The 27,221-nt window shown below is 38.4% G+C and overlaps 3 protein-coding genes across 11 annotated transcripts; 1 reads left to right on the forward strand and 2 right to left on the reverse strand.

The window, feature by feature from the left end:
• Window positions 1-3,999: 3,999 nt before the first annotated feature.
• On the reverse strand, window positions 4,000-10,364 carry LOC120113316 (vacuolar protein sorting-associated protein 20 homolog 2-like). The gene is made up of 6 exons (XM_039134454.1): window positions 9,988-10,364; window positions 7,630-7,782; window positions 7,319-7,471; window positions 4,938-5,021; window positions 4,349-4,553; window positions 4,000-4,258 (listed from the first exon to the last, which is right to left on the reverse strand). Exons 1-6 carry the CDS (start codon window positions 10,087-10,089, stop codon window positions 4,233-4,235), a joined length of 723 nt encoding a protein of 240 aa, XP_038990382.1. The 5' UTR covers window positions 10,090-10,364; the 3' UTR covers window positions 4,000-4,232.
• A 2,650-nt stretch (window positions 10,365-13,014) lies between these two features.
• On the reverse strand, window positions 13,015-18,434 carry LOC103711578 (NEDD8-conjugating enzyme Ubc12-like). The gene is made up of 6 exons (XM_008797790.4): window positions 18,327-18,434; window positions 17,157-17,269; window positions 16,426-16,534; window positions 16,103-16,181; window positions 15,879-15,995; window positions 13,015-13,554 (listed from the first exon to the last, which is right to left on the reverse strand). The coding sequence occupies exons 2-6, from the start codon at window positions 17,263-17,265 to the stop codon at window positions 13,417-13,419; spliced, it is 552 nt and encodes a 183-aa protein (XP_008796012.1). The 5' UTR covers window positions 17,266-17,269; window positions 18,327-18,434; the 3' UTR covers window positions 13,015-13,416.
• Window positions 18,435-18,761: 327 nt separating this feature from the next.
• Window positions 18,762-26,531, forward strand: LOC103711577 (protein FAR1-RELATED SEQUENCE 4-like). 9 transcript variants are annotated; one of them, XR_005515254.1, is made up of 5 exons: window positions 18,762-19,101; window positions 19,684-21,867; window positions 21,958-22,047; window positions 25,712-25,752; window positions 26,056-26,531. XR_005515254.1 is itself a non-coding variant. In XM_039134455.1 (3 exons), exons 1-3 carry the CDS (start codon window positions 18,777-18,779, stop codon window positions 21,960-21,962), a joined length of 2,514 nt encoding a protein of 837 aa, XP_038990383.1. In that variant the 5' UTR covers window positions 18,762-18,776; the 3' UTR covers window positions 21,963-26,531. The 9 variants fall into 9 exon arrangements, 1 of the variants encoding a protein (XP_038990383.1); XR_005515253.1 differs by having other exon boundaries at window positions 19,684-22,047; XR_005515255.1 differs by lacking the exon at window positions 25,712-25,752.
• The last annotated feature ends 690 nt before the right edge of the window (window positions 26,532-27,221 follow it).

Raw genomic sequence — 27,221 nt, forward strand, 5'->3', positions numbered from 1 at the left:
TTCTCCTTAATATACAAGGAGGATTACTTGTAGGTAATTTTGCATATAATCATGAAAATCAAAGAAAAGCACTTGTAAAATGGATAGTTAAGGATGAATTACATTTTAGTTTATGTGAATCTTTTAATTTTGAAGAATATGTTCAATTAAACCTACAACCTGCTTACAAAAGAACTAGTAGGCGTACATTTAGAAGAGTAGCTATGACTAACTTTTTAGCAATGAGACAAAGTTTAATTGAAACACTTTCTACTTTAAATGTAAAAATTTTATTAACTTCTGATATTTGGTCAGCATCTGTAGGTAGTAATTATTTTATTGCCATTACTGCTCATTATATTGATAATGATTGGCAATTAAATAAATGTATTCTTGCTTTTCGTGCTTTTGATTTTCCACATTATGGGCAACAAATTTCAAATGTCATTTATCAAACTGCATGTTCATATAATATTAATGATAAAATTATGTCTATTACGTTTGATAATGCATCTAATAATAATTCTGCTGTTGCATTATTAAAAGACTCATTGCATCCCATGTTAGATGGAAATTTATTGCATATTAGATGTGCATGTCATATCTTAAATCTTTCTGTTCAAGCTGGCATGGGCATGATTCAAGATGTGATTTCAAAAATTAGAAATGCAGTTTCTTTTATTCATGCTTCAAGATCAAGACTTCAAGAATTTAAGGAACTATGTATAAATCATGGTAAACGTTTTAAAAAATTTAAACTTGATGTAATTACTCGTTGGAACTCAACATATAGCATGATACATGATGCATACCCATATAAAAACTTATTAAGTGCATATATTAATGATCGTGGATTAGGCTTTACATTGACTGAAACTGATTGGAATAAAGGAAAAATTTTGGAAGATTTTTTGCTTAGTTTTTATAATGCTACCAATGTTCTTTCTGGTATTTATTATCCAACTTCATGTTCATTTTTACAACAAGCATATATAATTAGTCAAAAATTTGCAGAACATAGATATGATGATATTTTAATGCCTATTATTGACCTAATGGAATCTAAATGGAATGAGTATTGGGACAAAATATGTCCTATGCATAACTTAGCTGCTGTATTTGATCCTAGAGTTAAATTGAATGGCGTGCTAATTTTACTTGATGCATACTGTGAAAATATGATTAAAGATCCTGAACCTGCTAAAAATGAGGTAAAATAACTTCTTTATGATATTTATGCTATATATGATGAAAAAATTCGTGGATCTAGATTTTCCGTACAAACCTCTATTTCTTCTTCTAGTAGTTCTCGTTCGTCATCTATTTTTTCATTCATTGCACAGAGAAAACACACACATGCTTCAAGTTTATCTTCATCTTCTTCATCTTTAAGTAGTGAACTAGAATTTTATTTACGAAATGATCTTCAGTCTGCATATGATGAAAATCAAATAGAGAATCTAGATGTATTATCTTGGTGGAAGAGTGTTAAAAATCAATATTCTGTTATGTCTGCAATTGCACGCGATATTTTAGCTGTGCCGATGTCCACGGTAGCATCGGAATCCGCTTTTAGTGCAGGTCGGCGTGTTCTTGACGAAAAGAGAAGTAGGATGACGGGCGAAACAGTGGAGATGCTTCTCTGCTTCAAAGATTGGTTGGATGCTGAGGCAAGACTTCAAGATAAAGGTGGACATAATACAACATCCTCTGATGATGATGATACAAACACTACTGAAGAGTGAATACGGATTCACTGAATCTCTGATGATTAGTAAGATTTCTTAATTTTTTATAATTGTACATTTTTATTGTATTCTAGAGGTCAGACCAAGGTCCAAACCTCGGCCCTTTCTTATTGTATTCTGGAGGTCAGACCAAGGTCCAAACCTCCCTTCATGTACCATTTCGATTTAAATTAATAAACTGGTAGGGGTCTATGCCAAACCCCCCACCATTAAGGTGGCTTTATATTAATAAATCCTTAGTTTCAATATTTATTAATTTATTAAAAAAATTTATGAAGCATTAATTTTTATCGGGCCGGGCCAGGCCCATGGGCCGTGCCGTGCTGGCCCGCGGGCCAAGAGCAGGCCGTGCCGGCCCAGGCCCGAAGGGCCGTGCCGGGCTCGGCCCGCGGGCCAGAAACCCGTGACCCAGCACGACCCCCATAAATGGGCCGTGCCAGGCACGGCCCGGTACTGTAGCTAGCGGGCCGTGCCAGGCACGGCCCACGGCCCGGCCCAGTGCCCAACTCTAGTTACATTCTTTCCATGACACATTTTGGTCACCCTTGTTAATTGTATTTGATTATTTATTTATCATTTCTCTCTCTCTCTCTTTCCTTCCGATAGGGTTGGGCGGGGGAGGAACTGGGGTCTTTTTCCAACATGTAGCGGTTGGACAAATATTTTTTTGACTCTTATGATATATTTAATTTAATTGCTGCACACGTTTTGGTGATGGTGCTGATGTAAGTTGATGCACGTGTATAAATGTTGCAGGAGCAGGCACAACAGATATTAACTAATAATCTAATAAGGTAAAAGATCCGACCATTTGTATTGAAATATGATTTTTTTATAAATATAATAAATAAAATATTTTTTTGCCAATACTTTATCTTTTCTTTTCTAGCCTACTTATTGCTATGAGTTCTGGGGGCTTTGTCCGATCTTTTGCCTTTTCAACCTTATCCTTTTCTTGCCCACAAATTCTCCTCCCGATTGTTGAGAACGGTGTACGTAATGATTTGTCTTAAGATGCTACAAATATCTGATTCAGAATGTTGCTTCAAAAAAAAAAAAAAAAAAAAAAAAAAACTGATTTAGAATGCTTATAGGAAAAGCATCCCAAGCTCAATAATTATACATCAAGCATGAACAATAATATGACGTCATAAATATATTATAATATAATATATATTATAAATATAATATATGCAATATCAATATAATATAATTTTATAATATTAATATAATATATTAGATATATTGATATGTTATTTTTTTATGGGATTGAAAAGTATTTTTATCCCCAAATTTCAGTCTAAGATTATCATCTTTGATCTTGGATATCTGATCTTAAGAACGAATATTCTATGATTCAGTTGGGCAATAATTTAAGAAATGGAGGTGATTTGAGACCATTCCATGTAGGATCACTATGGTGCAACTAAATATAACAATCTCATCATTTTCACCAATATCATTCTTAATCTTGTGACGATCACTCTATATCAAATGCCTCATAAAATGCATTGTCAAGTACAACAATATCGTACTCTTTTCAAAGCTGGGCTGATTGAATAGCTCATGTACGCCCTGCTTGCAACAAACCTCCTTCCTGTTTGAGATGGCAATGGCCAATCCTCGTTCTTGCATCCCGCAAACACTCTCTGCGTGAACTCTCGCTCGCAAACTTCCGACACAACCCTAACCAATAATCGCTTGATTTTGACTTTCCAACAGAAGCCGCAAAAGGAACTGTCATAGTTTTTTGGAGCCTCAATGATCGATTTTTTACGGTTTCCATCGAGATCCTCGTCACCGCCGAGTCGCTCTCCATGGGGAGGCCTTGCACTCGGCGACTTGGAGATGCACTCACCGGAAGAAATAATTGAATAGACTGATTTTTCGAGCTAAAATTCATCCAAAACACTGACAGAGAGTAGAGCATTATGGCACAGATTGAAGGAGGGGAGGGCCAAGACCAGTGTGGCAGCGTTCAACCCTTACTGCAAATAGACGCAATGATGAACACAATTTTCAAACGAAAACAAATTTAATCATTTATCAATTGATACATTGTCAGTGACCTCAGGCGAGACCTGAGCAGAGCAATCCCATCGCATGTCAGCCAACTGCCCGCATTGCCCACTCGTTTTGTGCTGCTGGACTGATAGGTCTCGACACTCGTAAATGCTACCAACAAGCAGCAGCAAACCAAACTTCCAAGAGGTGAAGTCATGGCTCAGATACAGCAGATATATTTTCTATAATTGCACATGTGACGCAATTCTTTATGCAGCCAAAATAATTTAGCAAATAGAAGTCCAAGGAGTAACAGATACACTTCAGATTTTGAGCAGGTTGACAAACATTCCGATAACATTACATTGACATCGAGATGGAAGGATAAAAGTTGGTTGAAAAAGAACAAAGATATCATTTTTACACACTATACAAATCCAGATATCACCGCATGAACCAAGCAGTTGGAAGTGTCGATCGTTTGTAAATGCAATCCGTCATTCAAGCAGGTAGTGGTTCCTCCAAAACTGCAATCAGAATAATGTAAGTAATCAAAGTGCGAGAGAGAGAGAGAGAGAGAGAGAGAGAGAGAGAAGATGGAAAGAAGAAAGAGAGACCTTTTATCCTTGTTGCTTTAGTTGAGATGTCATCTGATGTCGCTGGGACTGGGGTCGTGGTAGGTACTTCAGGAAGCTCGAGAACCTCATCTTCTTTGTCTTCAACTTGGAGTCCCGCTTCTGGCTGCACTTTAGGTGTCTTTCTAGCTGCTTCTGTGGACGGCACTGATGAAGCAGGAACCGCTGGCAAAGACTGCAGGGTGATCTGCCATGTTAAAAAGGCAAATTTTGTATTAGATAAGAAAGCGTACTGAAATGTCTACATACGAAGAAATAAAATTTACCTGATTGTTGCAAGCAGAACATTTTTTAGCAGTATAAATTCATTTATATGAGAACAAAATTAAATCCAGCAACGTTGATTTGATTAATCAGAAACTAAGATTCAGTTTGATGCTCCTGTTACTGTAGGCTCAAGAAGCTGCCTATTTATTTCTAATATTTAACGCATGCTATCAGTATGGCCCTTCATGTTAAGGTATATAAGTTCCTTGTCCCCTTGAACTTGTCTCAATTGATATTGGGATATGAATTAACAATATAAGAAACCTTAAGAGACTTGATTCCATAAAGAAATTAACAAACATACCTCACTTTCCAAGTTCTCGAATTCTGCCAAAACATCTTCCTCATCCTCAGCAGATAAACGCTCGCCTAGGATTGCATTGATTTCCTTTGGTAACAAAAGAAAATGTAAGCCATGAACTTCAGAACAGTGAACAGGTTAGCTGAGAAAGTATTCTTCAGACATTAACTTAGTCAATAACTTGCTGTAGAATATAATTATAAGGATCAGAGTTTGGCCCCATATTTGGGATTTTATACTTACAGGATGCATTCATTTTTATTTTATTTTCCGAAAAAAAGAGCCAGGAAAGACAATTGAAAGGAAGCGCCATTTATTCCAAGCAATGAAGTGCATTAAAAAGAAGAGTTTCTGTATCAAACAACAATGTCATAATATAGTAACCATCGTAAAAGCCAAAATATGCTTTCAGCAAGAGATCAGGGCATGATTTAGAAAACCATAAGCACGGACTGTGCTTGTTTGTCTCTGAAGACCAAACCTATCCATTAAATCTTCTACCAAGTCTGTGAGTCCGCAACAATTAATCTCTGCACTTTCATAAAAGTAAAAATAAAAAGATTTCTATTTTGGACTATTTTTTATTGCTTTAGCTGAAAATAGGTTGGATCAGCTGGCAGAAATTAGGCATTACTTAATTTCTCGTGGTGTCCATTTGGCTGCTAATCATAGTAGCAATACAAAATCCACGATTATGCAATTGCGTATTTGAAACATTCTCAGTCTGCATTGGAAGTCCATATGATCTGAACCATAATCTTGAGTACTGATCAAAACAGAATACACACTCAAAAGATGAAAAGGAAAGGAAATAAAGAAGGCAAGAAAGAAGACACAGAAAGCAAGAAAAAAGGTTGAAGACAGAGGAGACAACCAGAAGAGGGTCCCATCCATGGCAACAAGAGAGAAGGTTAAAGGAGAGGAGGTTAAAGGACCATTGTCTTGGGCTTTTTGTCACCAAATGATTACAGGAGGGAAGATTGGATTGAGCATGTGGGGAAGTGACAAGTCAGATATAATCGTGCTATGAGGCTACGAGGTCAGATTAGGTTAATCCGCTTTTGGTGAAGGAAACAGTTAAAATCAGGGCATTTTATGAACTAACATCATGAATCTTAGTTACCTGAAGCAGGAGCAAGTGTAGCAGAGTAGAAGCAAATTTGGGTGTGGGAAAGCAAACCTCTCAAAAATTTCGAACAAGTAATGTTTTGACAGTGGATGTGGTAATAAGTTTCTAAAGAGATTCCAGAGTAGGTGCAGTGCCCTAAATATGAGTTTCCTCCTACCAAGTTGTAAATTATAAAAGAGCTGGTAACAGGCATCATGGGGCACTGAAAGCACAAAAAAGTATTGCAAGAGCAGTACGAGCATAAAAATGTGAAAGATTTTTGTAGATAAGCTACTGCTAAATCCATGCATGCGTGCATTGCATACACCAGCGCCCACACAACTGTGCATGTGCATGCGCACACACCACGTCATGTTTTGCTGATCTCTTCTTTTCATTCTCTTTCACAAGCCAGGTTGCACAATAAATCAATTTCACCACCGCAGATAAAGGTAAAGCAATTCCTTGCCCCAAGAAGAATTACCTGTATTACATCTCACATAGCAATTTTCAGTTAGGCAAATTGGGCACTACATGATTTACCTTGAACCTAATCTCTTTGTTCAATAGCCATAGACTATAACACAAATTATTTCAGTTTACCAATGACGAGTAAACAATGATGTAAATATTTTACAATGTCCACAATTATGGTATCTGTCAAAATCTTAAGACCTGTTTGGATGCAAACTGGCATATCCCAGGATAACTCCTACATCTTAAGGAGTTACCATAGGAGGAGGAATGGAAGATAAAGTAGTACAATTCATGAGGCCTATAACCTGCAATCCAAAGATTTTTGGATCACAAAACCCATCTAAGAAAGATGACTATCAAAATTGGAAAGAATTTTAGATTGTGCAAGCAATTGTCCTCCAAAATCTCAACAATTTCCCTTCCATCGTCTCCACTTCACAGCTGATTCCCATCTCACGGGAGATATGCTGCAGATAATAACAACCCACACAGAATCTGGAGCTGTAACATACAGCTGAAAGGCTGACTTCTGCCACGCCACATCATTCCAAAAGCATATTCAAGCCAGATTCATGTAGCCAACCACACATTACTGGGCTAAGAATTGCTTTTCATCATTCATGAGATAAATATTGAATACTTTGTATTTCTAGAGAGATATCTATATCTAGTTAGTTGCATGCTAGCCTGTGCATCTATTTCTACTTGCTATCTAATGCAAAACTCCAAATGGTTCAACTAAAAGCAACATTAATGCAAAAATAAAAAAGAACAAGAAAAAAAGAGTAATAAGACTCACATCTTGATAGGCCTTTGCCTCTTCTGTATCATCCATCAACTTGCGAACATCTTCCAGATTGATCTCACTTTGTATAGCTTTAATGGCATTATTGCCTGCCTTCAAGCTTTCAAATACAGCTTTCTGTTTGCTTGCCAGTTCAATATCTGCCAACTGAAGCAAGCAAAAAAAGCAGACAGATATTACTGTATGATTTGGGAAAGAGGACAGCTACAATTAGACCATTTTTATGTAGTTCAACTGAAAAATATGCACCATACAAAATCTTGCACTGCTACAACACATGCATTCCTTCACATGTAACTACATACTTGTTGCTCAACATTAATTAACCAAGCATCAACTTGCTTCAATAATTCTTCCTGAGTTTTCTTCTTCTTTAGTGCAAGGAGGGCCCTGTCTTTCCTCTTCTCTCGAATCAGGTCCCTTGCAGCTTGCTTCTCAGCTTCAATAACAGCATCAAGCTGGAGAGGGAAAAACAGAGAACAAGAGCACAAAAATGAAGTTAGAAGTGTAAAAAAATGCCTTAGATATTCATAAAGGGCATCTCCTATAAGTTCATCAAACAAGGATTCAGTGCATCAAGCTTTGGAGCTTATGCAGATAGTCTAAGATACAGTACCACTATATCCACTGACCTTCAGACATGAAAACCAAAAGGGTGGGTCCTTTCCAAATTTGCTGAAGCAAAACAAGCATTGCAGGAAAACAAAAGCAAACTTTACCAGCATGGAGGACCTTGAGCACTCCTATCATAAAAATTAGATATTGGTCCCTAAATTATCCGAAAAGGCATGATTTTGGTGCTAAAACGGATGATGGAGGCTTTGTATTTGTGGTTTAGGATACGCATTACCTGCTAAACAAGCTGCTAAGATATAACTTTGACCAGAGTTACTTTGGTCCCTAACCATGACAACCAAATGGTTGGTGTCGCATAACTAATGGGAAGAAGACAGATGCCAGTTCCCAATACACTTGTACAGCAGTTAGGAAAGGAGTGCATCTCATTGCTCAGAAAAGGATTAAAATGGGTTAGAGAAAGTGGATTTTCTTTTCCCGGCCAAGAAGGCTAAAGCCTATGGAGTTATATGCAGTGTAAAAAGTGTCATGTTGTGGTCAATGTTGGCCAGGTAAAGGAGCTTCTCAGGCAAATCAGAAGTCCAATGCATGCTGGTCCATTGCCCAGTGTCCAACTTGGAAAGCCAGTCCGTAGGTTGATTGGCTTCTGGATAGACATGAGTGATATTTACATTGGAAATGGATTTCAGAAGAAGTAAAATATCATGCAACAAAGGGCTGGAGGGCTGGAATGGTTAATCTAAGAAGTGGATGGTCAGTTGAACTTGAAACCACAAAGACCTCATGGATAAGTAATGTCCACCGAACAAATGGTCCTATAACATACTTGTGGATGGAAATCAGAATTTACAGGCAACAAAGTTTGCCCAAGAACAGAATCCATGGGATACAACAGTGCTCAAACAGGCATTCTCACAAACTATAGTGAATGAGCAATTGAGACTAACTAAATATTCATACCAGTATACAAAGATACTCGTAGGCAAAAGGTCAGGGATTCAGATGGGAAAGTCAATATTATACTGTTTATAAGCTCAGAAGGGAAATAAACTGATCCGAAGTTGCATCTTCCAAGACTTTGAACCTCATATATCGAGGGTTGTTGTCAGGTTGAGAGCTGACCAACCATAATACATCATAAAAGTTAAATGGATCATGTCTTGACCCTTGAAGCCTCTCATTGCTTAAGGTAATATGGAAAGAGAAGAAAATTAACAACACTTGGACCAAACACAACTCAACAAAATGAATATTTGCAAGATTTTGGTTTTTATTCGCAACTTTTACGAAGAAAAGGATACATATATTCTGAGATTGGTGTATAATAAGTACTTTCCCCTTGTCACCAATAAAACAAAGGAATGCAGAGAAAGAAACAAGTATATTCTTTAAATTCTAATGAATATTGTTTATAAGTGCCTTACTTGGGCATGAAATATGATAACATTTAAAGATATCAAATGACAAACTTCTCTCTCTCTCTCTCTCTCTCTCTCTCTCTCTCTCTCTCTCTCTCTCTCTCTTTGTGGGTTGCGGGGCTTTTGAATCTCGCCCATAAAAGAGAAAATGAAAGAAGAAAGTGGTAACTCTGACAGGTTAATTATTGGTGACGCTTAGTCAGAGTAGCACCTAAAATGAACTCCCTTGATTGACCAGATGCATTTCACCGTTAATCAATTGTCCCAGTATTATATGAGAAAACTTCATGGAACACATCCAGAGAAGAACCGGAGTAGCAACTCACCAGCAGCATCTCCTTCTACTTCGATGGGTCAAGGAAAGCATGAGGGAGGGGAAATTATCAATCTTTGGGGCATGGAGATAAAGTCAGAAGATGTGATTTATAAAAACGAGATCATGGCTAGATTTAGCAGAGGATACGTCCTAGGAGACACAATAATCGAGAAAACCGAGATAAATTAAAGGCCCTCTCCCCTTCTTCTTGCAGCCATTATTGGAACATCGACGAACAAATAAGAAATCGAGGATTCAGGAAAAAGACATCTTATTGTTTTTCGATCATGCAGAAGCATGTGAATATCCAGATAGATTGAAGGAAAGCAGGAGGAAGAAGGGTACAAGGGGACCTGCTGCTGGTGTCGAGCGAGCTTGCGGCGTTGGGTCTTGAGGGAGAGGATGGCGCGATCCACGTCCGTGATCTTGGGTTTCTTCACAAATATATTCCCCATCTCCGCACCTCTCCAAATAAGCCCCAAACCCTAATCCTTGCTCTCCTGTCACAAAAAGAGAGGGGTAAGGGAAATCCAAGGAAGGAAGGAGAGAAGACGAGCTTCCTTTTACGGCTCCTCTTTTGTCTTTTTTTCTTTTGGCTTCGCTGCCCGCCGCTTCCCTCCCTCTCCGTCGGGGTTCCGGAAGCGAGCTGGATTTGGGTCTCCGCCAGGCAGCCACAGCACGCGTTTTAGGGCCGGCAAAATGTGACGTGACCGTCAACACCCGTTTCATGATCGATCTGCAATAAGTATGATTCGGATTTGAGCTACATAGTTTAGGTTGCAAGCAAGCATGTAGACCTATTTAAACTGTTTAATTATCAGATCGAATTTTAATCTCTGCCTCTCGATCGATCTAATTTATTTAATTTATTCAATAATCGGGCCGGATTGAAAAGAATATAAGTAAAATCGGTCAGAATGCCCAACACACCGTCATTTCTATCCGCATCGAACATTCTCTTGATGGAGTGGAGGCCTAATGAAGGCTGCTATGCGGAGATGGGCCCATCCTTTTTTTTCCTTCTTTCTCTTTTCTTTAGCAAATATATATATATATATATATATATATATATATAATAATCAGGCCAGATAGAGTTAAGCAAACAAGTTAACATGTTATACAGGTTAACATGCCAATAGGTTTAGCAAGCTATCTATTTATTGAACATTGCAGGTTCAAGTATCAAATTCTGATTTATTTCATAAAAAAATCAAATTCAAATTTAGAATTTTTTGATTTGATCCAAATCTAAACCGACTTGTATATAATCTAATCCAATCCGTCTACCACCCTACTTTCTTTCCTCTGAGGTCCTCTATCAAGATGCGTGTCCCATTTTATCATTCATCCGCTACAGTGTATGATAGTTTACAAAAAGAATAAAAAACATTATAATACGGCTCTATATATTTTGAAGAATGAATGCCTTGTCGTGTTCGGACTGATGTCGACACGCACGATTCTCTGATGTCAGTACATGCGAGATTATTTAGCAAACATTTTTACCGAAATTAGTGCATGCTAAATTTAGGTTTTATACATGGGATAGATCGTTCCTTTAGAAATAATGCTCGGCAGATTTGTGCTAGCGTCAGCAACCTTCCTCTATTTCCGTTGAACCTACTGTTGGGTGCTGTTGCAATTTGCAGATATCCCCTCTAATACTAAAATTAGCCAGGGTGTTTTGTGTAATATCGGCCATGTCGAGCTTTCATTTTCAAATTGTAATGTTGGATTTTGAAGTACTTGCAGCATGCATGTTCCGAGAGCAGTTTCAGATCCAGCATATGATAATTTCTTTGTGATATATAAATTGTTTGAGCTGATCCCAGCAAGCAATGTACCCACCAACTTCCGTTTTCAGACTTTACGCAAGGGATTATTACAATAAACCCCTATCAAATATTGAGGTTATAATTTACTTTCTTATTTCTCCTTAATATGCCGACAGCTTTATATGCTCTCTCCTTCTTGTCTCCGGTCGTTCTTCTCCAAATTCACCAACAACACAAGTCACTAGAGCCCTATAATTTTCCTATGTCACTCGGTGGAATTGGCACGACGAAAGCTGCACGCAAATAAATCAAGCTCGGAGGTGACGCCACTCAGCAAACACGCACACACACCATCAGGCCCCCCTCCTTGGTTGGTCATGAACCATGATCGAAGGGCAAATCCGTTAACACGTAGAAACCCCAGATTTCTTGAGCTGGGAATCATTGAAAAGAGAAGAAATCTCCCAAATATGAGCCAAGAGCAAACCAAAGTACAAACAGATCAGCTCATGTACATATAGAGGAGGTGCTTATATTGCAGATGTTATAGGATTAATTCATCATGCATTGCACTGAGGACTTTCTTTGTGTAGCTACGCTGCTCATTGATGGCTACACTAACCTCACCCCTCTCGAGCAGGCCGTAGAGCAAAGCATAACACATCCCAAGCATGAGAACAGAGCAAAAAGAAACCATCATGCGAGATAAGCAGACTCCGAGGCATGGCAAATAGAAGTCCAAAAATGGAACGGGGAGATTCTAGAAGAAGAATGTTACCTTTGAAGCCCGTCCCCTCCTGCTGAAGTAACGAATCCCCCAAAACGAGAAATACAGGACGTCATGCGATTGTGCCGATGCTCACTGAATCAAATACCACTTTTAACTTTAATTATCTCTTTCTTTCAAGCGGATGCTACTTTATTTGGAAAAAAACAGTGAAACTGTTAAACAAACGCACAATTGTAATTATATACCAGCTGTTAGTTCGGTTACTACAGTTTCTGGTTTCCCACCTTCTTACCTCTAAAATCACTTCAGTTCAGCACAAACACATTCACCGCACCATGATTGTTGCACCCCATGTACGCACATCACATTGGATATTGAGGAAACTTTTTGAGTTGAACCTGCACAGAACCCCTAATACATGCAGCAGCGGGAAGACAGCACATCATGCGAGTTTCATTTGCATGCAGCTAACCTAGAAACGGTCGTCACAATAGAAAAGGATGAGCTGGGCCACCTTCCATGCCAACCCGTGAAAAGAGCGTCCTCAGCTACTCCAGCCCGCGAATATGGCGATAGGCTAAATTGAACAGGCTTACCGGTAGCAGCAACAAGCGAGGACTGCACCCTTATCAATTAAAACAGCGTCGTGCGGATTGACTTCTTCTTTGGCCAGGTTTTTCCAGAACAACAAAATCTCCGCTGCCAACTAGAACGTGTGGCTGTACAGAAATAGAAAAAACGGGCGTCCTGGACCAACTTCTGAGAGAGCCTACTCTTTAAGTTCAACCAAGACTCATCGATGCCATGCAAAATTCAGTGCCAAGAGCACGAAACAGAAATATGAACATTATCATTCAGGTACATTGATCACATAATTTGGTGCTATTCAACCACCATTAATCAAAATTTTGCTGCAAAATATATATGGAATATAATATGCCTCGCCAGATCTAATGAAGAAACTCTATAAAAAGATAGGGCTAAGGTTGGAGTGGAATATAAGCACATGTTCCCAATACATATCCCCGCCAGGTGCCTGGCCTAATTCACCAATTTATACCACGCTCCAAATGATCCCAATCCAGTAAAAGTTTCACGCATTGCAGCAGCAAATGAATCCCTTCTTGGACGATTACATGGTTTCAAAGGTATTTACACCCCGAAACAAATTGCAGCCCAAAAGACAACAATTTATGACAGAATTCAGAGCTCAAGGGCCGTTAAAACTTGAAACACAAGATGAGGAAACACGGGCACTCCAATCTACCGGCATCATGTTATATGCACCTGGGGAAGTAGATCTGACCCACATAACCTCCAGCCATTGCCCTTCTCACATTGCTCTCAAACAACTTAGGATTGTCACGTAAAACAACCGCTGCATCATGATTCAAGGGGTCCTCATCATTGGGTTGCTGCATATATAATGAAAAAGGTTAAATAAAAGTAAGATTTTACTCATAAAAACCGTGAAAAATAAGCTCTATTCATATAAAATCAAGCCAGCAGAGATTTTTTTCCCAATTCTTTTAAGCGATAACTTAAAAGAAATAAACTGATGGTGAAAGGCAGATGTAAAGAATGGAGAAGGCAAAGTAGTCCCACGTGCAACATCCCCATGTTGCTCTAGATGCAGTGCCTTCCACATCAGCAGACCTATAGACATGACCAAATTCATGAACAAACAAAGAAATGATAAGTTTCATAAAGCACCCTTAAGCAATAAAACAAGATCATATGACAATATCACATGGCAGGTGTCCAACATGTAGCATCAGCCTTTCACATGATGACTAGAATTATCTTCTCCTAACCTGAGCTCCAGCAATTATCCTCTACTTCCAATAAGATCCCCATAGAGAGAGAGAGAGGCAAGAACTCTTAACTCCATCCATCATTTAGGCCTCCATTTATGCCATAACTCTTAATTCCATCCATCATGATCTACTCAGTGCACACACTATCATCTATGTTTGAGCCAAGATCCCCAAATGATTTCGCCCAAAGCTTTAAATAAGGATGGGATGGCGGGGACAGGGCACCATCCTGAGTGTCGGGATGAGATGTCAGGGAATGGACTAGGACGGGATATCCATAACATCCTGTTCCTAGATAAAATTGGGACGACCCCGCCCTTTTTAAATCCTTGCCCTCACCCTTACTCAAAGCAGGGCATCTTTTACCCAAATCCTCTAAAAATTTCTTACCAGTTAACCAGATTCATCTTCTCTTAATTGATTCTTGGTTCTTTCTACTTCCCAATCCTCAGTTATATTCATCCTTCAGCTTGCAAGAAACATCTCTAGAAATTCCCCATCGCTTCTTTATGACCATAACCTCCTCCACAGATTTCACTCTTATTTCAAATTCTCTGGCTCAATCATCAGATGTGCATGAATATGAAGGTTCTAATAAAATGCCACTATTCTTGCAAAAAGCTATATATATATATGTATATATATTAAATGTACCGTTGCAATATACAATATGTATTAGCTAAATTCAATAGCTGCAAATTGCCCAAAGAGAATGTAAAGCAGCTATATTTCAGAACATTTGCAATAGTCACCCTAGATTGTAGGCCTCTCTTGTTTTCATCCCTTTCTGCAACTCAACTTTAGACAAAATAAATACTAACAATATAAATAACAAATCCTTATCCTTAAAACTATAAAAAAGCAGCTTAATTTCCAATTTTTCCGTTCCAAAAAAAACCTTAATTATAATTCCCTTTTAGAAGACCTAAAGCATGCTAAATTTTTATAGAATAAAGGAATCTTAAAAATATATATCTTAGCAAATTTAGACTCTGAGAAATTCCAGGGCAGGAAGTAGAGAAGGACTTCTGAACCAAGAGACAAAGGTGAGATATAATTTACCAGATTTTAGGTGATTATAAATTAGTTATTTTCAGGTCTTTTTAAAAATTCAGATTTTAGTTAACGTATCTAAAATTAAAATCTTTCACAGTCACTTGCATCTCCACGTGCATTATCACTAGTATCTGGAAATAGTCCAAATGAAAAATATCCCTTAAGAAATGGAACAGAGTCAGAGAGGATGGAAATTCGAAGTGGTGCAGCCATGGGAGCATGACTCTTATCTGCTACCAATGTCATAATCTGTGCAGTACTAATTGTTACAAACTAAAATTTTCACACATCCCTTGCTGTGTCATGGCCTAACCCACCTGTAAGGCATATAAATCTTCTAAATGTCCTTTATGGTCAAGAAAACTTATTGTCACCCATCCAGTAATATAATACCCGTGATCGCTTTGTAAGATTTAAATTCTGTACTATCAGCTGTTAATAGATATAGGAATAAGTGCAGGACTTACGAGGAGTATATGAGAGGCCTATAAGAAAAAAAAAAGAATCATTGTATGTGCAACCAGAAGGAGAACTAACAAGAGATCATACAAGCATTACCTATTTGGATTTTAATGTGATATTGTAAGTCATGATATTAACTATTATTTTAAAAAATAACAATTAATGGAAAAAGCGATCCGTCTTAGGCTGGACAATTGGCAAAGGTCACCCTCCAACTAATTATTATCAAGATATATCCATACGGCCATGCATAACCACCTGAATCAAGTCAGTGAATACTACGATATGCATAAAATGATATCTGCTGTACTAAAGGTCCAATGAAAGTTATATACACTATTTTTTGTGATTGGACTGATATAGAAAATCTATGATCACCCACATGAATGAAAAGGAAGAAGTACCATGAAAAGAAGATTCAAGCCATAAATAACAGTGTTTATGCTGAGGACAGGTTTCCAGTCTTCACGCAGAATGTTTAGGCACACATTTCCCTCCAAGTCAATATTTGGATGGTAGACCTGCATTAAAAATTAATTAAATATTTATGAAATCAGCAAGTATTTGAAACAGTAAAGAACTGCCTTGAAATTATAAACACAGAAAAAAATAAACACCAAGATTGTACCTTCGTCTTGCACTTCACCTTCGGTGGTTCATGAGGATATGAAGGAGAAACTTGAAAGGTGAAAATGAATGTACCACCTCTAAAAAATAGAAGTCAGTTAAGTTACATCAGATAAGTAGTATAAAGTCTAGGCAACAAAAATATGTAAAAAAAATGTAGCATAGATGTCAATAAGAAGCAAAACAAAAAAGGATATGAAGAATTTCCATGAATTCGAAAAATTAATACCTACTATTATTGACATTCAAAATCACACAAAATGCAATATTAAATCAAAAAGTATTTTCCCAAGATGATTGGTAAATTGGCAAAAGATCACTTACTGATAATATCCTTCATCAGGTTGAATGCTGATTTCGAAGTTCATCAGATCATCCTTTCCGTTGGGAAATGAAATAGTAGTGGTTTTAGGTAGGTTAAGCTCACTAATATCTGCAAAATGTGAAACACCAATACCAAATATTAAAAAAAGTTCCTGACTGATAATATTATATGAAACAGAAATTTAAAGGTATTACAAATAAAGAATTGCATATCTAGAACACAATTTAGCATTAGATTAAAATAGTAAAAAGTCTTAAACTCTTTTTATTTTTAAAATTTTATCAGTTTAAATTTGAGAGCTAAAATCCATGCTTCTCATTGCCTTTTGTGGATATTATGGCAGAAATGGAGACAATAGAGCAAAAATGGATGCTTAACAAGAAATAAAGAGAAAAAAGGGAAAATGGAAGCAGTCAGTCCAGACAAGAGAATTAGAAATCCCTGTGTTTGAGCAGCTCGAGTCCCAAATAATAGATTAAATGGACGGATGAGAGGTTTCCTTATTCAATTATGTGCATTAACTAGGTTAATAAACTTTCAATAGCTTGGTGTTTCCTTCCACCAATAATTTATATGCAAGAATCAAGATAAATACAACTCGATCATTATGGCGTGGACAAAATTACAGAAAGAAGTTCTTGAAACTTGTCAAAACAGAATTAGTTCTAAAGCAACAAGGAGTTAATGAATATCCACAACAACAACGGATCACTTTCAAGTACAAAGAAACCTTTATGAAGACGTAATTCCCCAGCACTTTGTTTCTTGACAGGAGCCCTTCCATTGGCATTTGCAGCATCTTCTCTCTTCTGGCCCTTTATCTTAAAAAGATTAATCATTTTTCTTCAAAAAAAAGCAACAAAAAAATATAGAAGTTAGGAAAAGACACACAATCATTACAGCGAAATTAACAAAGAAGATGGTCGCATAATGCAAAGCTTATATGATGATCCCTAAAAAAGTGACCTGACATCACAGCATGAGTTCCAAAAAGAAAACTACAATCTGCAAGAACCAAAACAGCAGCAAATGTTTAAATTTCTAAACACAAAGGACAATCTTTTCAGGTCCTCTTTCGTTTTCATTTTCTTGGAGCAGCACACAAAAATGCATTAGAAACAATCAAACAAATATAATCTGAGGCTCAAACATTGGTCAGCAACTTGACATCGTGCAGTAATCTGATGCATACGCTGAAAACTAGGGAATCTCAAACAGAAACGAGTGGAGGGTATCAGATGTTGAGGTTGTGGGGCAGAAATTATGTTTTAGCATGCTTAGTTGCTGCAAGATAACTAGCTATTCGTATTTACTCACTCGCTGATATGCTAATACGTCAGAAGCTCAAACAAAACCGGTGTTCGCCCCAAGTGCATCGTCTGAATTGGAACACTCAAAACACACGTCCTCTATTTGTGAAGAAAGAAAGAAAACAAATAGAATAAAAGTTTCGAACATATTATACGTCTAATCATCGCCCAGGATACAAGTTCATCAAAGAAGATCATCAATCAATCAGATAAGAACAAACGAATAAGGCATAGACCAACGGTTATTCAAAATGAGATGAAACAATCCAGATGATCCAGATCATTTGAGGCAAGAAGGAAGCACGTATCATATCCAAAGTCTATAACAAAGGCAACCCATAATTTACTTTGGAATATTTAGAATTCCAAGAAGAAATTGCCCAAACAACCTCACCAAATAAATAAGCTCATGGAGTAAAAAGAAAAGGCAAAAAAAAAAAACCCTAAAATGATCGAGGAAACTTTCAGTCGAAAAAGAGGGAGTGGAGAAGCGAGATAACATCGAAAGATCATTTTGGCGACGAGATCGGGAAGAGATATTAGGCTCTGGAACGGATTGATGAGAAGAGGAGGAAAGATCGGGAGCTCACCTGTTCGACGAGATCAGAAGACGCCGGAGAGAGAGAGAGAGAGAGAGAGACCGCAGTAGGAGAGAGTCGCGTAAAAGCGGCTTCGAGGCACTCGGGCTTTCTGAAGGCAATGGCCAGTTAATTCCTAATCCTAGACAGAGACCGACCGAGCTTAGGCCCCACCATTTCCGCATATAAATTCATACGCGAAACAGTCGATCTCCCGTCGGCTTTCGCTTCATAACAAACATCTTACCCATTCGTCTATCGCATTAATGCACGGACGGATGAGATGACCATCAGTGGAAACGGACGGTAGAGCTTATGCTTTCCCACAGAATTTGTATGCGGTCAGAGGGAACCAGAGGTTTTATCCAGACAAGACCGTAGACCCCTCTCATCGCCCGCTCGGATACTCGGAATGCATCCTCGAGCGCATCTACTCCCCCATTTGGTCTTTATCTCTTCGCAATGACCAAACTGCCCTTTTCGATCACCGTCCGCAACTGTTCCATCGTTCTCACCTACGGCCCTTACCAATATTTTCGAGGAGGGCGACGCGCTTCCAGCAACGCCGTTCCATACGTTCCATCCCCTGTAGGGCCCGTACCCCGAATTTTAAGCGCCATTGGTCGAGAGTGCGATGTGGGAGCGTTTCTGCACGGGCGTTGCTATCGGCCGTGCTCTCTTTCGGCTGGCAAACCCCGGCCGGGCCGCGCTCCGACGCTGATCTGCAGCGCCGCCCCTTTTCAGGGCCCTTGCCCTCTCTCCCGTTTCCTGAAACGCCTCCCAAAAGGTGAGCCCCCCCCTACTATTCTCTCCTCTTCCGTGATATGACTGAACAAAATTTGGAATTTCTCCTTCTCCTTTATGCTCTCTTTCCCCGCTTTCTATTAGCCTAGGGTTTGAGTAGCTTAGTTGTGATCTCCATTCTACTCCCATTCTTTTGCAAAAGAGGCTCTATTTTGAAGTATTTGTGAGTGATTTCTCTAAATTCCTTTGATTCCACTCCCAGAAACGCATGATAGAGGTGGCCGAGGACTCCATCTAGTTGTAACTCCGTAACTGATCTTTGAGCGATCGATCTGGTGAAACTTTTGTCGTCATTAGAAGGAAGGCTGAATTTTTTTTATAGTTTAGCTGGGAAGCATAAACAAACAAGAAGAATAACGAGTGCTGTTCTTTCCTTTAATTTGAGAGGAAAAAATAATATAATCTAAATAATTGTTAGTTATTGTGCCCTTTAACGATTGGCCTTTCGACAAACAAGTTTTGACTGCTAATTTGACTGAAAATATCTTGTAATTGTTGCGAACATATATTAGATGCGAAATTTATAAGACGATGATAGATTTTTCCACCAGTATTGCTCTGGTAGGGTATAGCATGGAAAGCACCAATGATGGGAGCTCTCAAAAGCAAGCAAATGTTGAAGACATTGAGTTGGCTGCTGAAATTGGCTTGGTTGACGACGACGACGACAGTGATGATGATGATGATCATGATGATGATGATGATGATGAGGAGGAGGAGGAGGAGGAGGAGGCGGCTTCTTTAATAAGGGGTTCAGCTGCCATTGAACTAGCTGACCCTAGCACTGACTTGGAAGTGAGTTCTCTGGCAGGGAACCCTGACGAGGTTGGAGGCACAAGGTCAGAGCCTTCCATTGGTATGGTGTTCCAATCAGCAGTGGCAGCATATCGACTTTACAACGAGTATGCTAAGCATATGGGTTTTGGGGTGAGGAAGAAATTGTGCCGCCGTTCTAAGACAAATAATGAGATGATTGCAGCATGGTATGTCTGTACAAAAGAAGGCAAAAGTGCAGCTAATGAGAAAGCAGAGTGCTCGCAGAGTGCAAGGAGGACCGGTTGTCGTGCAGCGCTGAAAGTGAAGAGAATGGCTAATAAGGAATGGAAGGTAGTTCATTTTGCCAAGGAACATAACCATGAGCTTGATCTGGAGAACGTGTGTTTGTTTCGATCTCATATGAAGAATCGTATATCCAACAGGAGTAGGATCAACATGGCAGGTGTTGGACACAAATACGCGATGGCCGCCCCTGGCAAACAATCTGGTGGTCAAGATGGAGAATGCCAAAACCATATGGATAGAGGGCAGAGAAGGTTCTTTGCACCAGCAGATGCACATGCTATTCACATGCTGTTCATTCATATGCATTCAAAAAACCCTGCTTTTTTCTATGCAGTGGAATTCGATGGGGAGCAACACTTGAAAAATGTATTATGGGCTGATGCCAAGGCTAAGGTGGCATACACTCATTTTGGCGATGTAGTAACCTTTGATACCACTTATTTGACTGATGGGTATAAGGTGCCATTTGCTCCTTTTGTAGGAGTTAACCATCATGGGCAGTCTATTTTGCTTGGATGTGCATTGGTTGCAGATCAGAGTACAGCATCATTCGTGTGGTTGTTTAAAAGATGGCTTGATGCGATGTCAGGCAGGCCTCCAAAGGCAATAATTTCTGACTATAACAAAGATATAGCTGCAGCAATTTCACAGGTATTCCCTGAGACTCGTCACCGTTATTGCCTGTGGCAAATCCTTAAAAGGGTCCCTGAGAAACTAGGTGATGTTTGTGAAGCTCGTGAGAACTTTTTGAAAAAACTCAATAAATGCATTTATGACTCTACAACGGCTGATGAGTTTGAGAGGAGGTGGTGGAAATTAATTCATCGTTTCGGTCTTGTAAATGAGGAGTGGCTGCAAAGTTTATACAAGGATCGGCAACAATGGGTCCCATTGTATCTAAAGGACACCTTTTTTGCGGGGATGTCTATCTCACAACGAAATGAAAGTGTAAGCACCATATTTCATAAGTTCATCACCCGTGAAACTGGTTTAAAGGAGCTTTTAGATAAGTATGAGGTAGCTTTAGAAAGTAAATTTGAAGATGAAGCCCAAGAAGATTTCTGGTCATTTCACTCCAAGACCAAGGAGAGAGCACATCCGTCACCATTTGAGTTGCAATTGGCAGATGTCTACACGAGAAACATGTTTGAAAAATTTCAGATGGAGGTTCTAGGAATCTCTTCTGTTTTTGCATCAAAAAGTGAAGAAAATGGAGACATAGCTACATATGTGGTAAAGGCCTATGAAGTGCAAGAAAAGAGGAAAACCAGAAGGCTGTTAGAGAAGGAGTACAAAGTTGTGTGGAATACCATGGAGAGAAAAGTATGTTGTGCGTGCCGCTTGTTTGAATTTAAAGGTTATCTTTGTCGACATGCATTGGCTGTTTTCCTAGCATTAGGTGTTCTGGAAGTTCCATCTTTCTATATACTGAAACGGTGGACAAAGGATGCAAAGAGCAGACATGTTTTGGATGAAGGCTACACTGTGCATGGTGACTGCTCAGAATCTGTTGCACAACGTTTTAATGATATATGTGTACGGTCTTTTAAATTTGCAGAGGAAGCATCAGTAACAAAGAGGAGTTATGATGTTGCATTACTTTCCCTTCGAGAAGCTTTTAGAAGAGTCACACATGCAAACAACAGTGTCAGAAAAAGTTGTCAACGCAATTATCCACATAATGGAGGTCAGTCAAACAAATAACATTGGAACAATGTTACCTATCTGTAACCCTCTAGTCTCTAACATCGCTAATGAGCCAAGCGCAAAGTTTCAGCCTAGAGCTGAGAATGGCACAAGCAAACAGAACAACAATGTGTCCAGGAGCTATGAGCAACTTGGTCACAATCTTGTTATGTTCAGAGAGGTTGGTCATAATCCTTCTCATGTTGCATCATATACTGGATTTACATATTCGTATATTGTGTAAAGTTTGTGCCTTAAATTAGAGATCGTACACATGATGTAGATCCATATGCCTTTTGATAACTAACTCTTACCGATAAGCATTTTATGCCAGAGGCATTTCAGTCATAAAATAGCTCTATTTAAACCTTTTTTCTAAAAACAATGGTCTTATTAGTAATAAGCATAGAATTCATCTTTCCCTTAGGGGCAAGTTAATCAGCAACAGTTAGTCAATATAGCTCATTAAAGAGTTAACTTAGTCAGCTACAATTAGTAAATATAACTGATTAAAGAGTTTAATCAAGTTACCTTTTTTTTAAAAAAAAAAGAAATACAGTGATTGCTTCCTTCCTGGTTCAAACCTGGAACCTCTCGCCAGTGCATGCACTGGGAGAAGCTGACCCAAGATCTTTTGGCATTATTTAAGTCACATGCTCCCATAGTAACAGCAATAAACATTTCACATATATTTGTACATGTTGACTTTATGGCATGTTATGGGGGTGAAATTCTCCCAAGCCTAGATAAAGAGAGTAATATTAAGGTTGATAACTGAGATGGATAGACATGGTGCTCCTGAACTTGAGAGAGAAAAATCTTTTTTTTTTTTTTTCTGTTGGGCAGCAAATGGACTCCTTTGTTAGGCCTCCTAGTTTTATTTAACATCAAGGAAGTTTATTGACAGCTCGGGACTAGGATAGCTTAGGACACCTGGGACTCCTCTTTTGCTCTTGCAGCGATCTGGTTGGTTTTCATCACTTGGGAGTCCCCACCTCCGAGCTTCTTCAAGGCCAATTTTAACGGCAGTGTGACTGGTGGTGGCAGCAGAGGTGGAGCAGGATTTGTGATTCGAGGTATGGATTCCAGATTCGTGTCTACTGGAGGGAGTCAGATCTTTGATATCTTAGTTCTTGGGAAGGCATTATTTATGCGAAGTAGGTTTTGAGGGCTGACCTCATAGCCTTCGAGGGTGATTCAGCTACGGTGGTCAGGTGGATTCAGAGTTAAGCGGGGATGGCCGACGCACATCCTCTCCTGCACGACATTCGGAGGATTTTGAGGGAGTGTGCATTCCTGTGTGCTAGGCATGTCTACCGGAAGGCAAACAAGGCTGCGGACTATGTTGCCATTTATGTGGCAGAGCACTTTGGAGGAGTGTTGTGGACCGATTTGGCTGTTGTTCCTATTGCTCTTCATGACGTTTTAATTTCTGATTTTGTTGGATGTATTCATACTAGACATGTATGATCTGTCTATCTTATCATTAAAAAAAGAAGTTTATTGATAAAACAACTTACATGAATTTACTTTTGCAACAACTTAGGTGCCGAAAGGCCTTAGACATCTACTGATTTCACAGGTATGGACTGCCATCATCAACTCATGATACGTTTATGTGCATATCATTAAAACAAATAGAAGGTCTGTTGAGATGCTAGAAGTTTTGAAAGTAATCAGCCCATTTTGACGTATTTTAAACAAACTGCATATGTATTTTTCTTCTGCAGGATCTTATTTCCAATAATACCTGATATGAGTTCATAATGCATTTGCATGATGGTCAGACATTCATATCTGCTGAAAACCTCAGAGTAAACTTATGGAACCTGGAAATTAGTAATCAATATTTTAACATCGATGACATGAGGCCTTTGGACATGGAGGATCTGGTAGGCGATTTATTAACGAGCTTGAAACTTATAGGATCACATGCCATCTTCTTGTAATTCTTGTGTGTTTTTAATGCAACTTTCTGACCTCTATATGTTTTAAATGACTAAAATGAAGGCTGAATAACTCTTGGGTTTAAATTAAAGCTCATTTTTTAAGAGAAAGTCTGTGAATTTCCTATATTGTTCATGCACAAGCTATATCCTGTTTGATAGAGGTGGTTGTCAGGGATGCAAAAGGTCGGGGTGCGGTTGCAGTTTCTCATATGCTAATTGTTCTCCAAGGAACACATGGTCAGATCACATCATTCATTTAATGGGCAGATGAAAATCAGTACCACATGGTTTTCTTGTTGCCTCTATGGTGTTTTCAATTACAAATAGGTGGTGAAATTATTGATAATATTTTACCAATTTGATTAGTCAGATTTATTTGGTGGTATGAAACTGTGTTTCATTCCCATATTTTCTTCTGTTATATTGGACTGCCACTTTAAGTTTGATTATAACTGCACATCTAAACTGAATAAGCATGAGTATTTCTGGCAGAGATCACCTTTTAAGCTAAGCATACCTTTGCCCGTAATTTTGTTATTGTGATTTTAACTGGACTTTATGATGTTGAATTTTTATTAAATAAAAAATCATCACTCATCAATAATTTAGTGCCCTAATGAGTGAGTTTGTTAAGGTCATCTTCCTAGAAGCAATCATTTGCAATGCGTTAGGAAATTTGAGGAGAGAAATCTGGATTGACAGTAACAAAATCTACAGCTTAATAATGTCCAGTTAAGACTATGGATGATAGGGTAGCAGGGCTTCAAATGTCAAAACATTCTCATATTGCCTGTAAGTTGGCTATTGAAGAATAAAAGGTAGGTTTTAGTGTGATATCTTTTTTGTTTGATTATTCTCATTTCCTGAGAGAAAAAGAAGCCTTGGACTCATGAATATATTGCTTTTCTGAAGGTAGGTTTTGCAAGGGGCTGATCCATTTGCCTAGTCTAGATGTTACCATGGAATGAGAGGATATTGGCTCAAGATTGGGGATTAGTCTCAGAGCTAGGCACATGGAATTTAGATAACCTCAGCTCAAAAGAGGGTCATGATCTTCATAAAATCAATTAATTGAAAATTAGAGGCCAGAGAAAGAGAAATTAATCAAGTTACCTAAACTATTATAAGTGTAGTGGAATGTTAGTGATGGATTGTCTAAATACAGGAGTAGTTGAACTTAAGGATCTGCTTGTGCATCTTTAACTTGCCAATGCCAAATGCAAGATGGAGGTTATTTGGAGAAAAGTTCTTCACCTTACATCTCTTATATCTTGCAGCATGGAGGTTATTTGGAGAAAAGGGGAGATCGATAAGATTTTTTGCAGCATGGCCCCAGATGTCTACTTTAATTTTGTGAACCAAACAGTGCAAGGGAATCATGTAGAGTGTATTTTTCATCGTCTAATCTAGGGGTTTGCATTTTAGGACGATGGAGAAAGTGGAGCCTTCTTTGTAAGCTTAAAATACGTAGCTGACTTTTTGTCTTTTAGCTGCAGCTTGTGCATGATGATGAAGGGATGCAAGTGCAAGAATCATAGCAATGATGCGAGAGAACAAGATATACGGGCACAGTAAATAAAATAAGGATATATTTTGCTTAAAGTAGCATTTCTTTCCTCCATCTAGATTGATTTTAGTGTGTTCCTGTTGCATTTACATCTCACTGTTGGATGGCCGTGTAAAGTTACTTCTTTACATCGTCTTTAATTGTATGCTCTTCAAACATACAATTTTTAAATCATGAAAAAATGTGAACCAGCTGCACTCATGACAGTGATTTTTTGCTGGTGCTTTCTACACGAGTATTTTCTACAATTATCATCAAGTAAATTTCTTAAAATCCTCAACCATTCTTGAACCTGTGGAACTCGTTGTTGTATATGCTTTTCTTCTCAGGTGCATGGAGTATGAAATTGCAGACACTACTTTTGCATAAGGTATGTCTCAAAGCTAAGGACAATTTTAGCATTGTATATCCAGGTTGCAGATTCGGAGATTAACAGAAAACTGAAACTTCCAAATATAAGAACCAATTATTGTTGCTTCTCCCTTGAGGTCACTGAGATTTAACTTTACACTGTTCATCTTTAGTTTCAAATTTGCAAGCTTTGGCATTTCAACACTGTAGGCTAATTTTAGATGCCCGTTGGCCTCTCTCTTAAACAACATATTCATGCTAAAAGAAACATGCACTACTTAATCAAAAACTTCATATGATTATTTTCTTATTAAATATGCAGTATTTTGTTGGACAAGCATGGAGGCTTGGAGATGAGCTTCAAGATGTTCAACAGGTCTACAAAAATCTAATGGCTGAGCTTGAAGCAGTGGATGAAGTCAAGGTGGAGAATTCGTAAAACAGACAGGTCTTTTGGTTTTTTGCCATAAAAGTTTTGCACCTCCATTTTAAGAGCTCGGGCTCTGTCAAATGTTGGCTGTACATAGTAGCTCAAGTTAAAAAAATTTGGTGAAGCATGGTAGTTAGCCCAAAGGGGCATATCGTATATCACCCTTCAGTTTTTCATTAGGTCGTCCCAAAGTGTATACATTACGTGCAGATGTAGCTACTTGGTCTTTGAAATGGGAAATGAGGTGGTGTAAAGGTGGTAGTCTAGATCTCTGCGTTGTGCCATTTTGTCATCCATCCTTTTCCAATGTATACAGGCTATGAAATTGTGGTCAATGAAAAATGTTTCTATTGCAAGCATGCATAACATATTACGATGTTTGGATATCACATTCTGCATCTGTTGTGAGTAGTCGTTAATTATGCTCTCTCAACTTCTTTTGTGTCGCTATTCAGAAATCAGAAATAGAAAGCCCCAGCATTTTGCTCTTGGTTTGTTTTCATGCAGTCGCTAATTACGGAGCCTAGATCCAGAGTCCTTATCATGTTCGTATTATTAAATTTATGATTGGTTTCATGTATGATATGATTCATGTAATTACCTCTGCATGCATCTATATGTGGGATTTAGGGTAGTTTACATCTCATGTATTTCAAATACATTATCTAGTTGCTGAAGATGGAAAAAAAAAAACTACTCACGACAGTCCAGGTATAGGCCCTTGTATTTCTTCAAATGCCCCAAAGAAACAATGGATTATTCAGCTTGTTTCAGGCTAAAATTTGAAAGAATAATGTAAGAGAAAGTTGAACAAAAGTATCAATCTGGGGTCAGGCTCCTAGGAAAGGATTCTAGGCACAAATCAATGATGGCAACATTTAAAAATGACGATACGATTAACAGATCTAGATGTACGTACCGTAGGTAATATGTCGGGCTCTCTTTTTTTTTTTTTTTTTTTTTTTTTTTTTTTGCTAATACGGGTGGATCATACCTGGCGGGTACGAATACACCCAATAAAGTCAAAAAATAGGATACCTCGGAGTGCCAAAGGCAAC

This window comes from Phoenix dactylifera, chromosome 15, assembly GCF_009389715.1.
Source record: "Phoenix dactylifera cultivar Barhee BC4 chromosome 15, palm_55x_up_171113_PBpolish2nd_filt_p, whole genome shotgun sequence".
In the NCBI taxonomy this organism is placed as follows: domain Eukaryota; kingdom Viridiplantae; phylum Streptophyta; class Magnoliopsida; order Arecales; family Arecaceae; genus Phoenix; species Phoenix dactylifera.